Source organism: Schistosoma mansoni (genome assembly GCF_000237925.1).
Source record: "Schistosoma mansoni, WGS project CABG00000000 data, chromosome 1 unplaced supercontig 0094, strain Puerto Rico, whole genome shotgun sequence".
Taxonomy (NCBI): Eukaryota; Metazoa; Platyhelminthes; class Trematoda; order Strigeidida; family Schistosomatidae; genus Schistosoma; species Schistosoma mansoni.
Genome location: NW_017385991.1, coordinates 495,879 through 508,764, shown reverse-complemented (window position 1 = coordinate 508,764; position 12,886 = coordinate 495,879). Strand labels below are relative to the sequence as shown.

General features: G+C 35.5%; 1 protein-coding gene across 1 annotated transcript in view; it reads left to right on the top strand.

Annotated features, from left to right (window-relative positions):
- Window positions 1–12,337, top strand: part of Smp_158120 (hypothetical protein) — a gene marked incomplete at both ends in the record, with an annotated part of 36,470 nt that extends 24,133 nt beyond the window's left edge. Inside the window, one exon of the mRNA XM_018791715.1 lies at window positions 11,679–12,337. Within this exon, the coding sequence (XP_018645132.1) occupies window positions 11,679–12,337 (659 nt within the window). The remainder of the gene's footprint in view (window positions 1–11,678) is intronic.
- Between the last annotated feature and the right edge of the window lie 549 nt (window positions 12,338–12,886).

Here is a 12,886-nt window from a genome sequence, read left to right as displayed (position 1 = left end):
CATGAGTCAAGGGCTCTGGCTCGAGATTGGTAGGTCCTGGGTTCGAATCTCGCGAGTGGGGGATCGTGGGTACGCACTGCTGAGGAGTCCCATAATAGGATGAAACGACCGTCCAGTGCTTCCAGGTTTTCCATGATGGTCTAGCTTCAATCGACTTATGATTTCAACTTTGATAGTCTTATTAATTAAAAAAAGAAAGGGAAACAATACCTTGTTTGTTAAATGTTTCCTTCTTTTTTTTCTATAATTTATTTAGAATTCATATTAATAGAATATTGTTTGATCAATGGTCAATCAATTCCTTCCAAGATACGACCAACTTATGAACATGAAGAACTCTTGGACTTAAAGTATGTACCGTATGTTGAAACAAACAACAAGTTTAAACAAATACACTTGTAATATTTTGTTTTAAATCTTACAGTAACTAACACGTTTTTATGTCAGTCTACTTTTCTTTTTGAGGTTAGTAGTATTAAAGGAAATGAAATCTATTTGTCAAAGACTTTAGTGTTGATCAATAATGTTATAATCTGTGGCTGAGTGGATGGCCTGTTAATGGATGAAGTGATAAGACCGACAATCAGAGAGCAGCAATTTATCGACCGGACCAAATGACACACGGATACCGTACGAGCAGTCTAGAGTACTTGTCGGTCCTGCTCTCTGCCTAGCTCAGTCAGTTAAGTCCAGAACAGCTTTTGCGGTATGAATCATTATATTTCGAACATACTGGATTTACATTCCAACCAGACAGACCACATATAATATCACAAATCTATTTGATTATTGTACATTCTCTAACTTTTTAATTTTTTTATACAAGTTTGCGACATCTCCGAGGTTAGTAATCTGTTACAAAGTCATCCTGTAAGTATTCAAGTACAAGAAGAATCGATGACTAAAATACAATCACTTCTAGATCTAATATTTCGTAGATTCAACCTGAGAACTGTTTTGAAGATACAATAATAAAGAATCATAAGGTCAGGACAAAAGCGAACTACTAGTAATCAGTATATGTCATAGAGAAAACTATCGCTCAAACCTTAAGTGATTAAACACCAACTTTTATATACTTTCACTTGGTATTATGTGTTTGAATCTTCCCATTGTTATTTAGGACTACAATTGATCAGTCTATTATTGGCATATGTGCATCCTGTGCGGACTGTCCCGATATTGCCTGAAGTCATAAGCTTTATAAGCAAAGATGTTTGACGCGCGTTTCATCCTACTTGGGACTCATCAGATCGATTTGCCTGCATCTGAGAGTTGATGTTCACCGTGGGACTGGAACCCAGTACCGTTTGCATCAAACGCCATCACGTTATCCACTTAGCTACTGAATAGCTTTTATACACTTTTGCAGAACAATTTTTTGTGATTCAATTAGTTTTAGTTTGAAGTGTTCCAAAAATTTCCCTCGTCAAAATCTATAGGGCCCCAGAAATGCTAAAATCACGTTTGATATAATCAGCATTGAATAGAATCTCCTCAGAAACATCTAGAAAATGCAGAATCACGTGTCACGGTTTTGGTTGGATAGTTACGTATAATGTTTTCATAATTAGTGTGAATCCAGAAATTTCCAGAAAATCAAAGTCATGTGTCCCTCTATCAGTACCGTCGTTTTTCTGTACATAAACTAATCTCGAAGTAAAGTGTTCTTTTACCACTTTGTATCTCGTCTCTTGTGTTCAAGTCGTCGAGGAGTTCTAACCTGAGATTATTAGCAAGTAGATAGGGAATCAAATCGACTGTTCATTGATTGAATTTATCAGTTTATAAAAGTGAACTAATTGAACGAAAAATTGTAACTAGACAAAGATGAAAATGTTAATCTACACAGTAGTAAACTTGTTATTGCTACATAAAACAACAGGTTTAAATCACCACTCTTATAACCTTTCAAAAACTGAAATTCATTTAGTATTGTTTGTTTGAATCTTCCCATTGATGTTTTAGAACTGCAACTGGTCAGTCTCCAATTGGTATATGTGCATACTGTGCGTATTGCCTCGAAATAGGACGAAACGCGCGTCAAACTGGATTCCACTGCTAGCCACTATCCATCTCTGCTTACCATGCTTGTGAATTAAGGCTATATCGAAGCAATACGCACAGTATGCATATATGCCAATTAGAGACTGACCAGTTGCAGTCCTAACACATCGATGGGAAGATTCAAACATACAATACCAAGTGAATTTCAACTTCACCCCATTGCACAAGCAAGTGGTTTCAAAAATTGTTTATGTTCTTTCCCTAAAAATAATATTTTTATTTAAATTCTCTATATTGATTGAAGTAAATTTTTTTACACATAACACCTTAAGGATCTATTCAGAAATGAGTTACTAGTGTAGTGTGTGCTACTGATATCGACAGATATAAGTAGTATGTATCACTAATCGAAATGCCTGACGGCAGAAGGTTGAGAAGATTAGAGAAAAGAGAACGAGAACAAAGAATGATTGGTGTGCGAACGAAGGGACAATCAAGTCTGAGACGATTGGTCGATATTTCGAAAATAAAGTGTTTACTGTGTATGGTTCTTAGATTTTACTAAGAGATTCTGTAATGTTGTTGTTATAACGATCCATTTTCCTTGTTACATGTGAATGAGACGTTAATTTACCTTAGACAAATATCTACACTAGATTCCCTCCCAATGTCTACTCTACAGGATTTCAACACAACTCAGATCAAGAACACGTGATTAACCCGACTAGAAACGCAAATATATCTCCACACCGACATCCGACACAATCCAACACCAATGAACAATCAACCAATAATAATAAATAATAAGGATAAGGGAATATATAACTCATCTACAACCAGTCAGACTATCTACAAGTATGACTAAGCAGACTTACTTACGTCTTTTACTCCCAATGGAGCATAAGCTGGAGACCATACCACGTTGAAAGCACCGGTTCTTGTCCGACTAAACAGACAACCAATACATTTAGTTGTCTCCACATCTGTTGTCGTTCGGTACATTCGGTATCTCTGCCAACTACACTAATGATAAAATGACTTTAGTAAATGTATGCCGTAAAATTTCAATACTTTTGTATTCAATGTTCAAAATAGAATGCCTCTTCTTGGTTTCTTGATAAGCAATAACTGGTTTCTTTTCTTTTCCCATTAGATGCTTCAATACAAACATTCATAGAATTAAACGAATTATGGATCTCTTTAAGAATCTACCAGAATATCAATGTATCTTATTTAAACAAATTATACATCATCGGACATCTAATAATAATAATCATTCAATATGGATAAGTCAACCATTTCATTTAAAAAATGTATCATTATATAATAGTGTATATTCTACTTGTCTTATACGTGTTTGTCAAATAGAACAATTTTGTACATATGTAAGTGATAAAAGGTACATTCTGGGAAATATTTATTTTCAGAAAGGGGTTTCTTGGGAAGTTTGTAGTTGAATTCATCTTGGAAAACCTGGAAACACTAGGAGATCGTTTCGTGCTAGTATGAGACTCCTCAGTAGTGCAAATCCACAATCACACTCGATGGATTAGAACCTAGTGCTTCCAGGTTTTCCATGACGATCTAGACTCAATTGACTCATGAATTCAACTATTATGTTACTACAATCACCATAAAAACACTCTTTCTGATAATAATCATTATGTGCTTACTAGTAACTGGTTTCAAGAGGTATTTCCTGGAGTTATAGTGAGAATCCGTGACCAATGGAGTTGAACCTTGTCTCTTGTGAGGTAGTTACTGAATGAAGACAATGTTGGACGGCGGCGCAATATTGTAGATTGGTTGAAGTCGGACATTAACACTGTTGGGTGTGGGCTGAGTAGTGTGCTAGTTAAGCGTTCGCACGTGACACCTAATGTCATGTGTTCGAGTCGCACGTGAAGTACTAACGAGGTGCACTACTCTCCAGTCCCATATTAGGGAGAAATGGCCATTGAATGCTTTATCATATTTCATCGATAATCTGATCTATCATTTTTTGCATGAAAATTTTCAACAGTCAACATAATAACATTCTGCGACAATATCAACAACAGTAATGTAGTCAGAAAAATTTGATTGCACGATTAGTTGTCAGTTAACAAATTATTTCCACGTTATTCAAATTGAACATAACTTGATATATGAATATATCCTTAATGCTTACTTAATAACCTATGCTTGTTACTGTTCGTGGAAGCATAAGGCGCGGTTTAGAATTCTCCAATAACCTGTGTCCTGACCACTGGTCCCTGTTTTTATACGTTCTATTCATGCAATTGACATCTGCATCTGATTCTTGATGCAATTTGTGATTTGATGTACAACTTCTCTTTATATCATTAGAATTCCATTCTGAGGCTTGCCTCATAATGCAGTTTGATGATTTCCAAAATGTATGTCCTATCCGCCCCCAGCATTCATTTCTAATTTTCCCTCCAGATGGAAACTGACTTGTTCTCTCCTAAGTAGGTTGTTGTTAATAGTATCCGACCAACGGACATTAAGTATCTTGCCTAGAGAATTGTTTAGAAATACGTGTACATTTGTGAAGATGATTGTAGCAGTTCTCGAAGTGTCAGCTCCGTACAATAGAACTAAATGTCTTGACGTTCATATTTCAAATCCTGACTTTGGTATTGGCCAACAGTTGTGTCGAGTCTCATATGTTCTTCAATTATAGGGATGCTGCACTTGATTTACCGACCCGTACCTTCACATTTGCATCAGTTTCTCCTTGTTTATTGATGATGCTGACCAGGTACATAGAAATTTCCACCTCCTCCAGAGTTTCTCCTTCAAGTATGATTGCGTTGGTGATCTCTGTGTTGTATTTCAAGATCTTATTCGTCCTTCGTTGATGAGTATTGTTACATATGGGATAGAAGAGCAAGATTATCTGTGAAGTCCAAATGGTCTAGCTGCATCTAAGCTGTCGACTGTATTCCGTGTTTCCTCTCAGATGTATCGGTCTTTACAATCCAGTCGAACACCAGAGGGAATAGAAAGAGTGATAATAAGCAGCCTTGTCTGACACCAGTCTTCACTTAGAGTGCATTTTTCAGCACGACTTTGCACTGTAGTTCGTCGTATGAATTCCATACGAAGGTGACGATCTTCTCAGGTACATCATAGTGTCGAAGAAGGTTCCATAATGTTCTCCTATCTACACTATTAGAGGCTTTCTTATAATCAAGGAAGTTGACGTATAGTGACAAATTCTATTCACTTGATCGCTCAACAGTGGTATGTAGTGTCATGCATCGATCTGTATATGACTGATCCTTACAGAATTCAACCCGTCGATCTCGAATTTGTGCGTCTACTGAGTCTCTTATCAGGCTCAACGATAATATTGAAAACTTCTTCCGGTACTGATAGTAGTGTGATGCCTCTGTAACTCATACACTTCCTGAGATCTCCATTCTATGAAATCTTGACGAGATATTTATTTATTCAGTTCATAGGTAATTGTTATTCCTTTCAAATCTCACTGAATAGAATGTGGAGCATCTTCTCAGCTACTTCTTTGTCTAACTTAGTGTTTCAGTTGATATAATGTCTGGTCCTGCTACTCCACCACTCTTCATTTGTCTGAAAGCTTAGCTGATTTTTCCCATTAGTAGTGTAGTGACACCTATAGGAAGGTCTGTATATGCCGCTTTGGTGTCTAGTGGCACTGGTCTATTAAAGAATTCTTCAAAGTGTTCTACCCACCTGTCCCACTGATTGGCCTGCCTTCTTTGTTCTTGCTTGGTCGCACTGGTTTACCATATTCCCCTGCTATCTTCTTCGCCGCATCATAGTCACTTCTCTTGCAGCTTTTTATGCTGTCATTGCCAGGTATTGCATGTATTTCCACTTATTAGCTCCGATGTCTCTCTTCACTAGCTCGTTCGCTTCTGTGTGCTCTACTTGTCCCTTGGCTTTCTTTGCTCTTTTTCGGTTGTTTTTGGTTTGTGTCTCCTCGTTCTTTATTTCTTGAATCTTGTCCGGGGTATCAATGGAGATTCATACCTTATGATCACGCTTCTTTCGAACCAGCACATCCTGGCATGTTGAAGTTAATGCCTCTCAAATCCCTTCTCAGTTGTTCTTCGTAGTAAGTTCCTCTCATGTGAGTGAATCTCATGGGGCTTCAAACCAGTCGCTGAGAGCTACATTGAATCCGTCGAGTTTGTCAGTATCTTGAATAAAGGCTGTATTAAACTTTTTAGTGCTGTTTGTCCAGTTGTCCAGAGCTTCTTTAGTACCAGTTTCATTTTGGTTATCAGCAGGTGATGGTATGAAGCTATGTCAGTTCCTCTCTTCATTCTCATGCCTGCCGTTGTCCTTCTGAATTTTTTAGTGATGCGAATATGATCTATCTGGTTCTCTCAAGTGTGAGCTGGCGAGACTCATATAGCTTCGTGTGTGAGTTTTAGGGGAATATGGGGCCACCTATAACCATTTTGTTAAAGACACAAACTTACAAATCTCTCACCATTTTCGTTTCTTTCTCCAAGTCCATGTTGTCTTATGATCACTTCATACTCGGTATCCTTCACTCCGGTCATGGCGTTTAAGATGGTGAGGTCCTTTCCTGGGCACTTATCGACCTCAACCTCCCATAAAACTGATCTCTATCGTCTTCTTTACTATCATTAGTGAGACAATTGATTGTTATTTTGCAAATTAACTGTTTACTGTATGTTTATCAGATTTTAGTGAGATAGTCTGTAATTTGTGCTTAAATAAATTCGATGGTCCCCACTTGTGTTCTGTTCACTACACCACGATTTCGCCCCACGGGATTCAAACCCGGAGTCCATCGATTTCGCACACGTACACTTAACCTCTAAACTATTGAGTCGGCATCCAACGATGTTAATGTCTGACTTCAACCAATCCACGAGACTGAACCACCATCCATTTACTTCAATATTGATCATTTCAGTATCCAACAAATGATACATAAAGTTTTCTTTTTGTTACAGGCTGAATTTTATTCATTCAATAGAACAGATAAACAATACAATGATCAATCTATACAATCCAAAGTGTATATACCATTGATCATGCTGAGTAACAATAACAATAATGATAGAAATAAAACTAACTTAGCTCATTTATTCCCACCAATCAATTTCAATAATTTAATACAATTTCACTTTATTCAATCTACATTGAAACTGAATCAAACTAATATGAATATACAATTGAATGATCCTATTGATGTATATTCCAAACATATAACTATAAGTAAGTTTGTTTGAATCTTCTCATTGACGTTTAGAACTGCAATTGATCAGTCTCTTATTGGCTTATGTGCATACTGTGCGTATTTCCTCGATATAGCCTTAATTCACAAGCTTATAAGCCAAGATGGATAGTGTCTAGCAATGGAATCTAGGACGCGTGTTTTGTCCCACCTGGGACTCGTTGATGGGAAGATTCCAACAAACAACACTAAGTGAATTCGAACTTCAACACATTGCACAAACAAGTGGCTATCACGACTCAGTAGCTGAGTGGATAACGAGATGATGTTTGGAGCGAACGGTACTGGGTTTAAGTTCCGGATTGAACATGAACTCTGAGATGCAGGCACATCCATCTGAAAAGTCACAAATAGGACGAAACGCGAGTTCTGAATTCCAGTGCTAGCCACTATCCATCTTTGCTTATACGTTTATATTGTTTTGAACAATTATGAATCCTTTGTCTTTTGTTAAATGATTACTAGAGGATTACCAGTTGTATAAGGATTATTATTAACTGTAGAATGAAATTAACTAAAGAGAATTACTGAATAGTTATCTCATTTTATGGTGTGGGTTACTTATGTCCACATAAGTAGTATATGACGATGGTCAGGCAGAGAATGTATTTCAGCAGATGATCGATAAGGAAAGAACCGGAACGAAACTCAATCCGTATGAAAATGCATGAACAATATTAATAGGAGACGATGGACTAATATTTGCAGAAGGAAGAGTCAAGATTGAGACAATTGATTGACAGTTTGCAAATTAACTATTTACTGTATGGTTATCAGATTTTAGTCAGATAGTCAGTAATATTCGTGTCAAATACATTCGATTGTCTTCACTCGTGTTCTTGTTCACTACAACTTGAGTTTTTAAACTGTTCAAAGTACTCATGCAATCAATGCGTTTTCCATGATACCTAATCTTTTAAAGTTTGATAACAAGTGAGATCATTCTTGTGAAATCTTGAGTTCAACTAGAAAGATGGTCATTATTTTCTGATTTTAAAAGATTTGTGTTACGAAGCTCGATTTTCCTTGTCCATACGAATGGGACGTTAGTTTACCTTAGAAGGATATCTATACTAAATACCTTTCCAGGGTTTATTCTACAGGACTTCAACATAACTCAGATCAAGAATACATGACTAGCCTGATTAGAATGTAAATATATTTCCACACTGAAAGCCGACAACAATCACAGTAATAATAAGATTAGGAGAATATATAACTCATCTAGTACCTGTCAGACTATCTACTAGTTTGACTAAGCAAACAACTTATCATTACCTTCCTCTCCCATACATCAATTCATAGTCTGATTTGACTTTATGGTAAAACTGCTTTTAAAAATCTTCGTCATTTTACCAATATTTAAGACTTCAGTGAATAGCTAAATGTTAAATGCTATTATGTTTCGTAGAGAGCATACTGAGGTAAACCATTATCCATCATACTGCGGAGTCATAACAACTATCAACCTGTCAACTGAATATGTCATTTACTGATAAACAAAAGAGTTTATGCCTTATCCTTGTTTATGCTTAAGACAGAATCTATCCAGTTCATGTTGTTAATATAGATTTGAATACCTCACTATTACTTATTCAGTATTGAAAGTTATAGATAATGGGTTTAGGTTTCAGTGTAAATGTCAATAATGAAATTCAGGTAGATCTAACTGATGAAACTCAGATCAAGCAAAGAACACATTCTAGAATCCTTTGATAACCTACTATTCAAAATGTATAGAAGTTCTAAATTCCAATCATAGAATGAACCACCATTATGTTCACGAAAAACTAATATTTCCATCGGATGATAGGAATTATAAAATCTTTATTTTAGTAACAAAGAACTCAAGTAGAGCAAAACGAGAGCTCATGCAGCAGTGGAATTCAGACGTTCCAAACAAACTTCATGTTCACTGTTCTGCAATGAAGAATACTTTATGATAATCATTTATCTCCCAGCACATAAAACAGTCAGTAGATATTAGTAATGTTTTATATATGTCAATTTTAAAAGGTCTTAAACAATGAAAGTTACCGATAGAAGATAGTTTTTTGCTGAGTTGTTATCCATTTAAGCAATTCTCGTAAGACATCATATAAATGATAAAAGTCTTTATCAGAAGGGGGTTTTGTGGAGATTTTAGTAATTTTATATAGTTGAAATCATGAGTCATTTGAAGCTCGACCACCACGGAAAACCTGGAAACACTAGATGACCGTTTCGTCCTATTGTGGGCCGTCCAGTGCTTCCAGGTTTTCCATGGTGATCAGGCTTCAATTGTCTCATGATCTCAACTAGATAAAAATCTTGTTCATTTCATAATCTCATTTATATCTGTTTTCTATTACAGATGTGAACAAATCACAAGAATATGTTTGGATTAAATATATTTTGGGAATTTCTATGTTTACTTTAATATTTCAAATAATAATATTTATATTTAAATATTTGAAGAAATACTATACAAAATACAAACTTGCCAATCATAGAAATTCATTTTTAATGACAGAGAATGCAAGTAAGCATGTTAATTTTGTTTTAAAATATTTGCTACTTATAAGTAGTACAAATAATAATGACAAATTTTAGGCGACTATTGCCAACTGGATGACAGAACTTCATTATCAGATAAAAGTGTTGTGTTGGAACGAGCCAATCAGAACCGAAAACGCAGCTTTTGGGCTTTTGTACAAACAGTAGGAATACGTTTGTATGATGCTCGAAATGTTTTAAATGATGGAGAAAAAAATACATTTTTCCTCCACAGAGTAAAAATTATTGCGTTAAACGCAACAAACGTTCAATTATAATTCTGAAGATCATATATAACTAGTATATCAACACCATCCCTTAATTTCAACACTAAACCTACACTCCTGATGGCACTATGTCTTATGGGCTAAATGATCATATAACACCTCTTGTATTGTTGAACGAAATTCATTCATTCACATGCTTACAAATAACTCTTGTAATAAAATGACGTAGTTTATGATGGCAACTCTTATTTCAAATAGGATTAGTATGGGACTCCTCCATATTAATTTTGATCCTCATAATGATTCAGGAAAACAGGTTTTCTGCATCTACAAGGAGTAATTTTCTTTTAAACGTTTCATTTGCAAAAGCTAGTTTCTGATTGACTAGGAACTAGAGGAAAAAATAATCACAGTTGTTTTAAGCTTGTCTGCATACTGTCCCCTTACCAACTTCGTTTCTTGTAAACTGAAGACAACGAATAGTATTTCAGTCTGATACAGAAAAGTTACCCAACATATAAATCCATACCTTGGTTGTATTGTCTCCGGTATGTAATTACATCACTGTTTTAAATAATATTTGCCTAAATTAATTAGAAATAAGTACTTTAGTGGGACTTTGATGGCGCTTTCATTCCAAAATAAAAATAGTTTACACTTACTTGTATAAAGTATATAGTTAACAACTATGTACTTCACTAGTAGGGATTACTCAAGTATTCCATGTTCAGTGAATTGTCAAACAATAATCTCTAAGTGCTGAAAATTGAAGACAATTAAATAAAATGATATTGTCATAGTTGAAATCATGAGTCAATTGAGGCTAGACCACCGTAGAAAACCTGGAAGCACTGGACGGCCGTTTCGTCCTATTGTGGGACTCCTCAGCAGTGCACATCCACGATCCCGCCTAGCGAGATTCGAACCCAGAACCTACCAGTCTTACGCCAGAGCACTTGACCGATTATGTTGAGAAAAATGAAGTACTTATTTTCGCGATAAATCATATATCATTGTTACGTCCTTGATCTGTCTACCCACTTTCGTTCCGAGGATAACTTGTCTAATGTAGATTAGGACCTTGACGCGATAGGCTGACTGGCTTAACCTTGGGGCTAGTGTGCGTGAGTTCGAAATGGGGTAGAGAGACGAAAAACTACTCTATCACCTGGTTGGCTGACAGGCACGCACAAGAGAGAAGATAAGACAACTGGAACACTATTCGCTTTATTCCAATCCCGGTCTGGTACCCGAATTCCGAATCCAGATTAGTGTAAAAAGATACATGAATAAATAGATGACTAACCTGACCACAACGTACAATAATTAGAAAAATACAATTATGTCCAAAACTGGAGGACTAGAGTAGAAAATAAAGTACAAAAGGTAACGTCTAAATTACAATAGCTTTAGAACAGAAAAGACTACGGCAGTGAATCATACATCAAACGAAAGCTTATGATCTGTAGAATGGACTAGGGACAAAAGTAAATGTTACTGTTATACAAGCTTTGAATTAAATGAAATAACGTCTTCAAAAATAGCTTCCATAGTTTGTTAAGGCTTCTTGTTTCGCGGTTCAAATCAATTACTAATTGACAAAACTATCAAATAAGTGCCTATTATTTTCCACTTTTTCTCTTTAGACGAAGTTCAACAATCTATCAATAGAGATGTAAACTCTAAACAAATTTATCATAATGGTTATCATATGGAAAATATATGTCAGTTACACAATACTAATATCATAATTGATAATAATAGACTAAATAAAGAAAGAAAGGATACTGAATGTGATATCATTGAACAGAATCAACCTGATCACCCACATCCACATCAACATCACCAATACCAACAACAGCAACTTCATCCGATGAATAGTTTACCTAAATCTAAACAAGCTAATCAATACATGGAATGTTTATTCACTTATCCATTGAATAAATCAAATACAATATTACATTATACAAATTCATATCTTAAATCTCCAATTTATGATCAACAGGATCATAATAATGTAGATCAAAATGATAATGATGATCATGATCTACCTCATTTCACTATGGATTCATGTATAAAAACAAAAAATAACAATTTACCTCAACATATAAGTAAATCTACATTGAATATTGTATCATCGAATCAAATGAAAGTACCAATAGAACATTCAATTATCAATAGTTGTATACATAAAGATGTACTACTGCCAACATGCTATCATAATGATTGTTTAAAACAACAATATGATTATTGTACAATATATCATAATTTAAAAAATCATAATTATAATAACGGTTGGGTTTAAAATGAACAGTTGTAAAATTCCACTTTTCTTTGTTTATATTGATAGTTTCTATGGTGATAAAATTTTAATCAGTACATGTTTACAATTTGTATGAATTACTTACTTACGTGTGTTATCCTCAGTGCAACGTAGGCCGTCGACGAGAATTTTCCAATCCACTCTGTCCTGGACCTTCCTTTCTAGTTCTATCCACTTTTTGTTCACTTTTCTCATGTCTGTCTCCATTTCTCTGTGTAATATCTTTTTTGGTCTTCCTCTTCTCCTTTGACCTTCAGGATTCCATGTGAGGGCTTGCCTTGTGACGCAGTTGGGTGATTTCTTCAGTGTGTGTCTTATCCACTCCCAGCGCATCTTCCTGATTTCTTCCTCCGCTTGATGGAATCTGGTTTGTTGTCTCCTACAGTAGGTTGTTGCTGATAGTGTCTGACCAACGGATCCGAAGTATTTTGCTTAGACAACTGTTAATAAACACCTTTATCTTTTGGATGATGGTTGTAGTAGTTTTCCAGGTGTCCACCCCATACATTCGAACTGTCTTGACATCTGTAT